The sequence below is a fragment of the Phocoena phocoena genome, chromosome 2, assembly GCF_963924675.1.
Source record: "Phocoena phocoena chromosome 2, mPhoPho1.1, whole genome shotgun sequence".
Classification (NCBI taxonomy): domain Eukaryota; kingdom Metazoa; phylum Chordata; class Mammalia; order Artiodactyla; family Phocoenidae; genus Phocoena; species Phocoena phocoena.
In genome coordinates this window covers 25,064,878-25,079,024 of record NC_089220.1, presented here as the reverse complement: position 1 = coordinate 25,079,024, position 14,147 = coordinate 25,064,878, and the positions used below count along the sequence as shown (strand labels likewise).

Here is a 14,147-nt window from a genome sequence, read left to right as displayed (position 1 = left end):
TTTTAAAAAAATTACTTATTTATTTGGCTGGGCCAGTCTTTAGTTGTGGCATGCAGGATCTAGTTCCCTGACCAGGGATTGAACCCAGTACCGCTGAATTGGGAGTGTGGAGTCTTATCTGCTGGACCACCAGGGAAGTCCCTAAATGATTTCTTGAATGTGTACAGTTATCAGGAGTAAAAACTGTTAGAAAACACAGTGAATTACTATAGCCATTGCATTTAATGACACGGATATTTTTTAAAAGGTGTGCTGAAACTCCTAAACACACAGATAAAGTAGAGTGGAAGAAAAGTTGATATTGCTGGGTTAAAAAATAATCAATGAAGAAATTCACCAGTAAGATTTTTGAGTAAAGGGAAAATCTATTGGAAAAAATCCAAAAGGTATAATCAAGATAAAAAGAAGAAAAACAAAGATACAGTATCAATAAACTGAATTCAATTTCAGTGTCAGAAGAAGATTAAGAATATACTCATACTGGTAGAAGTTTTGCTATGAAGAAATAGGGAAGAAAAATCAAAATCTTTAGCAGTTAAGAAAATTAAAATGTCAATTAAACTTTTAAAAACATACATTCATAATATTCTTTAAGATTAGTAGCTCTCCAATGAATTAATATTCTGATATTTCTATCAACTAATTTTATGCAAATGTGTTCTAGAGCTCTATAAACTCTCAGAAAGTAATACTTATGTAATATAAAGTCTGAAATCTTGAAGATGTTAGAGACAAGATGGTGGAATAGAAGGACTTGAGTTCACCCCTTCTCACAAAAACACCAAAATCACAAGTAACTGCTGAACAACCATTGACAAAAAACACTGGAACCTGCTAAAAAAGATATTCTACATCCAAAGACCAAGAAAAGGCCACAATGAGATGGTAGGAGGGGCGCATTCACGATATAATCAAATCCCATACCCACCGGGTGGGTGACCCACAAACTGGAAAATAATTACATGGTAGAGGTTCTCCCACAAGAATGAGAGTTCTGAGCCCCACATCAGGCATCCCGGCCTGAGGGTCTGGCATCGGAAGGAGGAGCCCCCAGAGCATTTGGCTTTGAAGGCCAGTGGGGCTTGATCACAGGAACTCCACAGGACTGAGGGAAACAGAAACTCCACTCTTGGAAGGCACACGCAAGGACAAAAGGGAAAAAGCAGTGACTACATAGGAGCGAGGGCCAGACCTACATGTTGGTCTCGGAGGGTCGCTTGGGGAGGTGGGGGGGCGGATGTGGCCCACTGTGGGGACAAGGTTACTGGTGGTGGAAGTACTGGGGAGTACTCATTGGCATGAGCTCTCTGGGAGTCTGCCATTTTGACACCAAGACCTGGCCCTACCCAAAAGCCTGTAGGCTCCAGTGCTGGAATGCCTCAGACCAAACAACCAACACAGCGAGAACACAGCCCCAACCATCAGCAGACAGGCTGCCTAAAGTCTTCCTGGGCCCACAGCCGCCTCTAAACACACCCCTTGACATGGCCCTGTCCACCAGAGGGACAAGACCCAGCTCTACCCACTAGTGGGCAGGCACCAGTCCCTCCCACCAGGAGGCCTGCACAAGCCTCTAGACCAGCCTCACCCACCAGGGGGCAGACACCAGAAGGAAGAGGAACTACAACCCTGCAGCCTGTGGAATGGAGACTGCAAACACAGAAAGTTAGACAAAATGAGACGGCAGAGGAATATGTTCCACAGAAGGAACAAGATAAAAACCCTAGAAGAACAACTAAGTCAAGTGGAGATAGGCAATCTACTTGAAAAAGAATGGAGGCACAGACCGAGAAGGTACAAGAAATGTATTACAAAGAGCTAGAAGATATAAAGAACAAACAAACATAGTTGAACAAAACAATAACTGAAATGAAAAATACACTAGGAGGAATCTATAACAGAATAAATGAGGCAGAAGAACGGATAAGTGAGCTGGAAGACAGAATGGTGGAAATCACTGCAGTAGAACAGAATAAAGAAAAAAGAATGAAAAGAAATAAGGACAGTTTCAGAGACCTCTGGAACAACATTAAACATTAAACCAACATTCGCATTACAGGGATCCCAGAAGGGGAAGAGAGAGAGATAGGGCCTAAGAAAATACGTGAAGAGATAATAGCTAAAAACTTCCCTAACACGGGGGAAAAAACAGTCACCCAACTCCAGGAAGTGCAGAGTCCCATACAGCATAAACCAAGGAGGAACATGCTGAGTCACATATTAATCAAATTGACAAAAATTAAAGGCAAAGAGAAAATATTAAAAGCAACAAGGAAAAAGCAACAAATAACATACAAGGGAATCTCCATAAGGTTATAAGCTGACTTATTCACCAGAAACTCTGCAGGGTAGAAGGAAGTGGCACAATGTATTTAAAGTGATGAAAGGGAAAAACCTACAACCAAGAATACTCTACACAGCTAGGCTCTCATTCGGTTTTGACGGAGAAATCAAAAGCTTTACAGACAAGCAAAAGCTGACAGAATTCAGCACCACCAAACCAGGTTTACGACAATTGCATAAGGAACTTCTCTAGGTTGAAAATAAAAGGCCACAATTAGAAACAAGAAAATTACAAATGGGAAAGCTCACTGGTAAAGGCAAACATACAGTAAAGGTAGGAAATCATCCACACACAAATACGATATCAAAACCAACAATCGTGAGGAGAGTACAAATGCAGGATATTGGAAATGCATTTGAAATTAAGAGACCAGCAACTTATAACAATCTTGTATGTAGACAGACTGCTATACCAAAACCTCATGGTAACTGCAAACCAAAAATCTACAATAGGTACACACAAACAAAAAAGAAAGGAATCCAAACACAACACTAAAGATAGTCATCAAATAACAAGAGAACAGAAGAGGAAGGGAAGAAAAAAGACCTGTGAAAACAAATCCAAAACAATTAACATAATGGTAATAAAAACATACATATGGGTAATTACCTTAAATGTAAATGGATTAAATGTTCCAACCAAAAGACACAGAGTGGCTGAATGGATACAAAAACAATACTCGTATACATGTTGTCTACCAGAGATCCACTTCAGATCTAGGGATGTATACAGAGTGAAAGGGAAGGAATGGAAAAAGGTATTCCATACAAATGGAATCCAAAAGAAAGCTGGAGTAGCAATACTCGTATCAGACAAAATAGACTTTAAAGACTGTTACAAGAGACAAAGAAGGACACTACATAATAATCAAGGGATCAATCAAAGAAGATATAACAATTAAAAATATATACGCACCCAACATAGGAGCACCCCAATATATAAGGCAAATGCTAACAGCCATAAAAGGGGAAGTCAACAATAACACGATGATAGTGGGGGAACTTTAATACCCCACTTAACATCAATGAACAGATCATCCAGACAAAAAATCAATAAGGAAACACAGGCCTTAAATGACACATTGGATTTGATGGCCTTAATTGATATTTATAGAGCATTCCACCTGAAAGCAGCAGAATACACATTCTTTTCAGGTGCACATGGAACATTTCTCCAGGATAGATCACATGCTGGATCACAAAGCAAGCCTCAGTAAATTTAAGAAAACTGAAATCAAAGTATCTTTTCCGACCACAATGCTAAGAGATTAGAAGGCAATTACAAGAAAAAAAACTGTAAAAAACACAAACACTTGGAGGCTAAACTATATGCTACTAAACAAGCAATGGATCACTGAAGAAATCAAAGAGGAAATCAAAAAGTACCTAGAGACAAATGAAAACATGATGATCCAAAACCTATGGGACATAGCAAAAGCAGTTCTAAGAGGGAACTTTATAGCAATACAAGCTTACCTCAGGAAATAAGAAAAATCTCAAAGAAACAACCTAACCTAACACCTAAAGCAACTAGAGAAAGAACAAACAAAACCCTAAGTTTGTAGAAGAAATCATAAAGATCAGAGCAGAAATAAATGAAATACAGACTAAAAAAAGATCAATGAAACTAAAAGCTGGTTCTTTGAAAAGATAAACAAAATTGATAAACCTTTAGACAGACTCATCAAGAAGAAAGGGAGAGGGATCAAATCAATAAAATTAGAAATGAAAAGGGAGAAGTTACAACTGACACCACAGAAATACAAAGGACCATAAGAGACTACTACAAGCAACTATATGCCAATAAAATGACAACCTAAAATAAATGGACAAATTCCAAAAAGGTACAATCTCCCAAGACCGATTCAGGAAGAAACAGAAAATATGAACCGACAAATCACAAGTACTGAAATTGAAACTGATAGCAGTTAACTAATTTCCAAAACTAATTTCCAATAAACTAATTTCCAAAACACCCAACAGGGACTTCTCTGGTAGTCCAGTGTTGAGACTCCGCACTTCCAATGCAGGGGGTGTGGGTTCGATCCCTGGTCGAGGAACTAGGATCTCACATGCCATGCAGCGTGGCCAAAAAATAAATAAATAAAAATAAAAATACTTTGTGTGTGTGTATAAAAACTCCCAACAAACAAAAGTCCAGGACCAGATGGCTTTGCAGGTGAATTCTATCAAACATTTAGAGAAGAGTTAACACCTATCCTTCTGAAACTATTCCCAAAAATTGCAAAGTAAAGAACACTCCCTAACTCATTCTATAAGGCCACTATCACCCTGATACCAAAACCACACAACAATACCACAATGGAAGAAAATTACAGGCCAGTAACACTGATGAACATGGTCGCAAAAATCCTCAACAAAATACTAGCAAACTGAATCCAACGATACATTAAAAGGATCATACACCATGACCAAGTGAGATTTATCCCAGGGATACAAGAATTTTTCAATGTCCGCAAATCAATCAGTGTGATACACCACATTAACAAATTGAAGAATAAAAACTATATGATCATCTCAATAGATGCAGAATTTTGACAAAATTCAACACCCATTTATGATAAAAAAAAAACTCTCCAGAAAGTGAGCATAGAGGGAACCTACTTCCGGGAGTTGCCTGGTGGCCTAGTGGTTAGGATTCAGTGCTATCACTGCAGTGGCCTGGGCTTGATCCCTGGTTGGGGAACTGAGATCCCACAAGCCACGTAGTGCAGCCAAAAGAAGAGGGAACCTACCTCAACATAGTAAAGCCCATATATGACAAACCCACAGCTAACATCATACTCAAAGGTGAAAAGTTGAAAGCATTTCCTCTAAGATCAGTAACAAGACAATGATGTCCACTCTTGCCACTTTTATTCAACATAGTTTTGAAAGTCCTAGACACAGAAATCAGAGAAGAAAACGAAATAAAAGGAATCCAAATTGGAAAAGAAGTAAAACTGTCACTGTTTGCAGATGACATGATACTATACATAGAAAATCCTAAAGATGTTACCAGAAAACTACTAGAGCTCATCAATGTATTTGGTAAAGTTGCAGGATACAAAATTAATACACAGAAATCTGTTGCATTCCTATACACTAACACCAAAAGATCAGAAAGCGAAATTAAGGAAACAATCCCATTTGCCGTCACATCAAAAAGAATAAAATACCTAGGAATAAACCTTCCTACGGAGGCAGAAGACCTGTACTCTGAAAACTATGTGACGCTGATGAAAGAAATCAAAGATGACACAGACAGATGGAAAGGTAAACCATGTTCTTGGATTGGAAGAATCAATATTGTCAAAATGACTATACTACCCAAGGCAATCTATAGATTCAATGCAATCCCTATCAAATCACCAAGGGCATTTTTTGCAGATCTAGAACAAAAAATCTTAAAATTTATATGGAGACGTAAAAGACTCTGAATAGGCAAAGCAATCCTGAGAAAGAAAAATGGACCTGAAGGAATCAGGCTATACTGACTTCAGACTATATGATAAAAGCTACAGTAATCAAAACAGCACGGTATGGGCACAAAGACAGACTTATAGATCAACGGAACAGGATAGAAAGCCCAGAAATAAACCCACGAACCTATGGTCAATTAATCTGTGACAAAGGAGGCAAGGATATACAATGGAGAAAAGACAATCTCTTCAATAAGCGGTGCTGGGAAAACTGGACAGTTACATGTAAAAGAATGAAATCAGAACATTCTCTAACACCATATACAAAAAACCCCTCAAAATGGATTAAAGACCTAAATGTAAGACCAGATACTATAAAATTCTTAGAGGAAAACATAGGCAGAACACTCTTTGACATAAATCGCAGCAATATCTTTTTGGATCCACCTCCTAGAGTAATGAAAGTAAAAACAAAAATAAACAAATGGGATTTAATTAAACTTAAAAGCTTCTGCACAGCAAAGGAAACCATAATCAAACAGAGACAGGACCTCCCTGGTGGCACAGTGGTTAAGAACCTGCTTGCGAATGCAGGGGACACGGGTTCAATCTCTGGTCTGGGAAGATCCCACATGCGGCGGAGCAACTAAGCCCATGCGCCACAACTACTGAGGCTGCGCTCTAGAACCTGTGAGCCACAACTACCAAGCCCATGTGCCACAACTACTGAAGCCCATGTGACCTAGAGCCTGCGTACCGCAACTACTGAGCCCATGCGCTACAACTACTGAAGCCCACATGCCTAGAGCCCATGCACTGCAACAAGAGAAGCCACGGCAATGAGAAGCCCATGCACCACAATGAAGAGTAGACCCCACTCACCGCTAAGTAGAGAAAGGCTGCGTGCAGCAATGAAGACCCAACGCAGCCAAATAAATAAACAAACAAAGAGACAGCCCAGAGAATGGGAGGAAATATTTGCAAGTGATGCGACCGACAAAGGATTAATTTCCAAAATATACGAATGGCTCATGCAGCTCAATATCACAAAAACAAACAACCTAATCAAAAAATGGGCAAAGATCTACACAGACAATTCCCCAAAGAAGACATAGAGGGCCAAAAAGCACATGAAAAGATGCTTAACAACACTAATTATTAGAGAAAAGCAAATCAAAGCTACAGTGAGGTATCACCTCACACCGGTCAGGATGGCCATCATCAAAAAGTCTACTAACAGGGCTTCCTTGGTGGCGCAGTGGTTAAGAATCCACCTGCCAATGCAAAGGACACAGGTTCGAGCCCTGGTCTGGGAAGATCCCACATGCCACAGAGCAACAAAGCCCATGCACCACAACTACTGAGCCTGTGCTCTAGAGCCTGCGAGCCACAACTACTGAAGCCCACGCACCTAGAGCCCGTGCTCCACAATGAGAGAAGCCACCGCAACAAGAAGCCCACGCACTGCAATGAAGAGTAGCCCCTGCTCACCGCAACTAGAGAAAGCCCGGGCGCATCAATGAAGACCCAATGCAGCCAAAAAAAAAAAAAAAAAACAGTGGACCAGGCTTGACTAGACATCATGGTACTCTTCACCACTGCACACACTTCAAAAAAAAAAAAAAAAGTCTACAGAGTCTACAAACAATAAATGCTAGAGAGGGTGTAGAGAAAAGGGAACCCTTCTACACTCTTGGTGGGAATGTAAGCTGGTGCAGCCACTGTGGAAAACGGTATGGAGGTTCCTCAGAAAACTAAAACTAGAACTACCATATGATCCAGCAGTCCCACTACTGGGTATATATCCAGACAAAACTAAAATTAAAAAAGATGCATGCACCCCTATGTTCCTAGCAGCACTATTTACAATAGCCAAGACATGGAAACAACCTAAATGTCCATCAACAGAGGAATGGATAAAGAAGATGTGGTAATATATACAATGGAACATCACTCAGCCATAAAAAAGAATGAAATAATGAAATAATTTGCAGCAACATGGATGGACCTAGTGATTATCATACTAAGTGAAGTCAGACAGAGAAAGATCATATGATAACATTTATATGTGGAATCTAAAGAAATGATACAAATGAACTTATTTACAAAACAGGAATAAGACTTAGAGAACGAACTTATGGTTACCGAAGGGGAATGGTGGGGGTGTGGGATAAATTAGGAGTTTGGGATGAACATATACACACGACTAGATATAAAATAGATAACAAGGACCTACTGTACAGCTCAGGGAACTCTACTCACTCCTCTGTAATAACCTATATGGGAAAAGAATCTGAAAAAGAATAGATATATGTGTATGTATGAACTGAATCACTGTTGTACACTTGAAACTCACACAACATTGTAAATCAACTATACTCCAATATAAAATAAAAATTTTTTAAAAAATAATCAAGATACTGGTGAGAAGACAGACACCTAAATCAATGAAACAGAATAGACTTTTCAGAAATGAATTTACACAATATATTCAACTGATTTTTGACAAAGTTGTTAAGGAAAACACATGGAGGAATGATAGCCTTTTTTCCAAAAATGATGCTGAATATGAATAATAGCCTAAAAGACCTCTAAAAACTTGATAATATGAAAATAAAAGATAAACAATGAAACTTGGACATAAACTTGTACAGATACTTTATCACAGAAGATACACAGATGGCAACTGAGCACATTAAAAAAAAAAGGTTCAACAACATTTGTGATTAGGGAAATACAATCTAAAGTCATCATGTTATCCAATATACATATTAGAGGGACTAGAATTTAAAAGTATAATGGACGCAGCTTCGATCCCTGGTCGGGGCACTAAGATCCCACATGCTGCAGGGCAACTAAGCTCAGATGCCACAACTAGAGAGAAGCCTGTGCACCGCAGCGGAGGATCCCGCATGCCATAAAGAAGATCCCGCATGCCGCAACTAAGACCCGACGCGGCCAAAAATAAAATAAACATTTTTAAAAAATTAATAAGCCAATCCTAATTCAGAGAGAAATAAGAAAAACATTAGAAATACTGATATTGATACGAAGGTGTGCTTTACTAAAATATGTGGGATTCCACTGACATGGTGTTCATTGGAAAATCCATATCCAAATCAAAAAGTTAGAAAATAATAGCAAAATAAACCAACAGAAGGATAAGAAAAAATTCAAAAGGGAAAAATACACTAGAAATTCTAAAAAAAAAAAAAAATTAAATAAAAAATGCTAAAAAAAAAAGTCTGAAGTCTCAGGTGTGAAATAATAGCATATTAAGAGAATATCAAGAGATGAGAACATATTAAGAGACCATAAACAATTACATTCAGTAATAATTATGAGTTCCTACTATGTGCCTGGCACTGTGGTAGGTCCTGGGGATACAGAATGAGAAAAATAGACCTAGTCCCTCCTAAAGATTTATCTAATGGCAAAGATTGCCATTAAATAATTACAGGTGTAAAGAATTTCCTAGGGGAGAGTCTTAGGATTTCCAGAAATATCTAGCCAAGAGGGTTTGGGAAAACCCTTGAGCAAGTTTCTTTTAAGTGGAGATGTTAAGAATGAGTAGCAGTCAGCCAGGCAAAGGGGAGAGAAAGGTCAAGAGAGAAACTGCCACAGACAGAACAACACACAAGAAATCTCAGGGGAGAAACAGCTAGAATAGAAAGAGAATGTAGAGCTGTAGAGATCATGAGAGAGAGTGGAACAAGATGAAGCCAGAAAATTCCCTAGAGCCCTGATCATGCAGGGTCTGGTGGGTGATGCTAACAGTTTTGCAATTTTTTGTAAATAGCAATTGTATTAAGCAGCATTGTGCACTCCCTCCTCTACTTCACCAGTAAATACCTCAGGTGCTCAGAGAGCATCAGGACCAACAGATGATTAATTTCATCTGATATACAGGCCTTCTTAGTATAAGGTATATTATATCAAAGTGAAAATGTCTACTTACAGTATCAAGCATTTCTTTGGTATGAGCTGCTGACAGGCAAAACCTGGCTCTGGACTCAATGATTGGGGTAGCAGGAAATCCTACCACAACTACACCGATATTCCGCTTCAGCATCTCCCGTCCAAAGGCGCTGCAGAGGGAAAACAAGAAAAGAAACCAGGAAAAATAATAAATCACACAGTACAAAGGCCTGAATGATGTAAACTCTTGGGTGATACAGGCACCAGACAGTTCTATGAGGAATTTCTTCTAACTTCTATGAAAGTTAAAATTGACAGTTTACAAAGACTTCTTTTATTCAATCCTAAAGTGGTCTTCTCCCAAATAGTTTCCTTCAGAAAGGTGAAAGAATATTGTTGGCACAGACCAATTTTTAATAGGGCTTGCCTAAAGTAATTTGCAACTGTAGCCTTAAGGTGTCACTGACATGTAACAGTGGTTCAGAGGTTTCAAAATGAACTTGAGTTTAAAACCTGGTCCTTGCAGGCTTGGCAGTTTAAAAAATTCTTAAGCTTAAGGATGCAAAGGATCTGGACATCTTTCTGCTGGCAGAAAGGCCAAGCACTAGCCTTCCAGACCAGGCATTTTTTGGATGGACTTAAGTGTTGAGCTGTCTTTGTAATTCAGGGATTCCTTTGGTGTTTGTGAGGCCAGCTCATCCCCAGACTTCAGATGACCACCCAGACCACACAGTTCTTGTTTAACCCCCCATCCCAAGTCAAACTCGTGGCATGTGACCTTACTCTACATCTGTATCTTGCCTAATTAACACAATTCTAACTTTCATGTAAATTTTGTTATTTACTAAATTATGTTATTCTTTGTCCTTTTCTCTTGTTGACCTACCTTATTCCTTTCTGACTTTTCCCTTAGCTGTTTAAAGCATTTGTTTGAGAATAAAAAATTCCACTCACTTTAGTAATAGCACCAGCTTTCCCCACTCCTAGTAACAGTACATCCTCTTCAATGTGTTTCCTTTGTGTCAGGCCAAGTCCTGCATCTTTAGCACATGCTCCCGAACTGTCTAGTGCTTTATTCCAATTCTGCCTTACTCTCTCTAAATCTTAATTATAATGTACATAGTCAGTTTCACCTGTATAGAATAAATTGGACACAGTCCTCTCTAAAGAAAGCGTTCTAGACTAAGTCAATCCTCCAGAACAGGTAACTTTTTGAGTTTATTTATGATGATAATTCCATTTAAGGAAGAATGAGGGAAATCCTACACCTCTGCTTTGGTGTAGGATTCCCTCATTTCCTCCATCTCCTCTGAAGGCCATAATGCCAATTGCCCATATGACTTCCTACTGGAAACTAAACTCCTCTTTTTCCCTCAATGAGCACCCTTTCCCAATATCCCCCATTCACTAACTTTGGAATCACCATACTTCCAGGTTCCCTGATTTAATTTTCCCTCCTATATTCACTTTAATCAACATTTATTGAGTGCAAGGGGCTGTGGTGGGCGCTGGGGATTCAAAGATGAATAGAAATATTTGCTCCTTTAATGAGTTCCATTAAACCTGAGAAATGATCCTTACTCAATTTTATATTTACAATCCAGTCAAAACTCACAAATCTGAAAAGATGTGCCTTTTTTACTGAACCTATACTAAGCAGATGACTCCTTTATTTTATTTTTAAAATAAATTTATTTATTTTTGGCTGTGTTGGGTCTTTTTTGCTGTGCATGGGCTTTCTCTAGTTGCGGCAAGTGGGGTCTACTCTTTGCTGCAGTGCGTGGGCTCTAGGTGCGTGGGCTTCAGTAGTTGTGGCACACGGGCTCAGCAGCTGTGGCTCGCAGGCTCTAGAGCGCAGGCTCAGTAGTTGTGGTGCATGGGCTTAGCTGCTCCGCGGCATGTGGGATATTCCTGGACCAGGGATCAAACCTGTGTCCCCTGCGTTGGCAGGCGGATTCTTAACCACTGCGCCACCAGGGAAGTCTGACTCCTTTGTTTTATATCTCTGGTGCAATTTTGCACATAATTATTTTGCAAATAATTAGATTTGTCCACTTCATATCTGCTTTTCATATATATTTTGGTTTCGTTATACGTCTGTACTTCTCAAATACACTGAAAGCTATTCCAGGGCAAAGATTTCCATTATACACGCCTTGCACAAGCCAGAGAGGCTGGTGTGAAGTGCACATCTGACCTCATGGCTCACTGTTCCCCCCTGGGCACTGCACTTCAGCTCCACTCACCTCCTGCTAGTCTTCCATCAGCTAAGTATGTTCCTGCACTGTGGCCTTTGCACAGAAGCTTCTTCCTCCAAGTGGCTAACTTGCTCAGCTAGTTCAAGCTCAGATGAGCTCAGATAAGGGGTCTTCCCTTACCCCTGAGGCTGTCGAGGGTGACCACCCCATTTAATACTGTAATCTGCCCACCCACAGTGCACTCTCAAACCCCATATCCTGCTCTATTTTTTCCTATAGCCCATAACACTTTCTGGCATATTACATAATTTCTTTATTTATTATGTTTGTCTGACTCCTGCCCCAGTAGAGCATAACCCCACAAGGACATGGATTTTTCTGTGTTTTGTTCACTGACCTACCTCAATCCCCCAGAAGAGTGCATTAAACTCAAATGTTTGTTTAAGGAAAGACTAACAAGTTAACATATTTTACAAATTGGAATCCACTTGTTTAATCTACGGCAGATCTAGCAAACAAAGGTTAACATAATGAGGCCGAGACAATTTTACCTAACAAAATATATAAGCCTGGTCTCACATCATGGTAAACCTTAAGTCTAATAAGAGGGCAATCTGTAATCTGCAAAAAGGTACCCAATTTTGGCTGGCATGTAGAGCATCAGAGGCACCACTGGAGAATCTTCATTTCCATAGATGATGAAGCCCATATTTTTCAGACGCCTCCTGAAATATCTGACGTTTTCAGCTAACTGCTGTATACACTCTTTGCCTGGAAAATCATGGGGAGGGAAACAAAATAATACTAAGAAAGAAGAAGTGGAAAAAGACAGCAATCTCCTCCATCTCTATTCTATCAATCAATTCTATGCTTTGTTTCTTCCTTTCCCATATAAAATATTTTTGCACAGTAAACTGTATGGAATATAAGTAGAAACAAATATATCTTGCGTTTGTATTCTGTCATAGTAGGTGTTGATAGCAGATTTTATAGTAATGTACAAAATAAAGTTTAATGACCAGTATTTCCATGGCACATTAGCATCTTCAAACATTTTCACTGATACTACCTCATTTAACACTCTACCACCCCTTTACAGTAGGTTGGATAATTATTATCATTTTCATTTTATATATTAGGAGACTCACAAAGGTTGTGAGTGGCCTACAGTTACACAATACTGAGTGGCACAGTTGACTAGAAGCTAGGTCTCTCAACTTCAATATTCATTCCAAGAACCGTGCTGCAAATAATTTTACACATAAGACCAGAGACAGAACCATTCAGAGCCCCATATTTTCCTCTTAAGAGTTTATGTTACCATTTCCCTAAAACTTCTACCAGACAGCAATAGCATACACATATAATAATGTAAAAATCATATTTTTAATCCTACTTTGTTCATCTTCCCTAAAACACAAATGGATTAAGACACACATTTCTCTAACTGCTGACTGACTAAATATTTGGCCTGGTTTTGACTTTATGGTAGGTCAATCTATGAACAGATGTCCAAAAACAATCGTTCTGTTACAGAGAGCAAGACATAAATTCAAAAGATCAGCTTGCAAAGGGCTAAGAACTGTTTTATGGTTTTCTAAATCACAAATACTCACAAATAAGAAAAGGCTGCAGTCATTTTCACATATATTAGAAAGCCAGCAAATTCATATTTTAAAAAATACAACCATACAGTTCAAAGGTAAGTTAATCAATTGCAAATACAGATGACTAACAAATGTCCTTAGAATCAAAACACTAACATATCCGTCATTGATGGGAAACTACTCTAGATAAGTTTGCTACAAATAACCCCAAATTAATACTCTATATGTAAATAATTTCAAGTTGACCGGAGAAGCACATACAAGCTTAGATTAGTTTAGTGTGAACACTGAAGAACATCACTTAAGTTATGACATACATCTTACACATATTAAAACAGACATTAAGGTATGTTAAGTTTATGTTGACAACTGATGAGCCACGTACTCTAATTTTCCCCTAGAAATACCAACACATGCTTACTCTACATTTAGAATAAGAGACTTCCACTTCCAGCCATGATAAAGTACTAGGAACCGGATTTTCTTTCCTGTTTGTAAACAACAGAAAGCTGGACAGAGTATATTACAAAATGGTTTTCAGACATTGGGCCCCAGGCAGTGGGGGACTGTGCTGCTGCAGAGAAGGGAAAACAGAAGTGAGTCTCTGGATTGTCCTCATACCACCTGGAGACAGGTCCCGGGCTGCTCCAGGAGTGGGG

At 39.1% G+C, this 14,147-nt stretch overlaps 1 protein-coding gene across 1 annotated transcript in view; it reads right to left on the bottom strand.

Annotated features, from left to right (window-relative positions):
• Positions 1-14,147, bottom strand: part of SPTLC2 (serine palmitoyltransferase long chain base subunit 2) — a 109,521-nt gene that overhangs the window by 4,718 nt on the left and 90,656 nt on the right. The window contains exons 10-11 of the mRNA XM_065871866.1: positions 12,517-12,652; positions 9,724-9,853 (exon numbers count right to left, since the gene is read on the bottom strand). Of these exons, the coding sequence (XP_065727938.1) occupies positions 9,724-9,853; positions 12,517-12,652 (266 nt within the window). The remainder of the gene's footprint in view (positions 1-9,723; positions 9,854-12,516; positions 12,653-14,147) is intronic.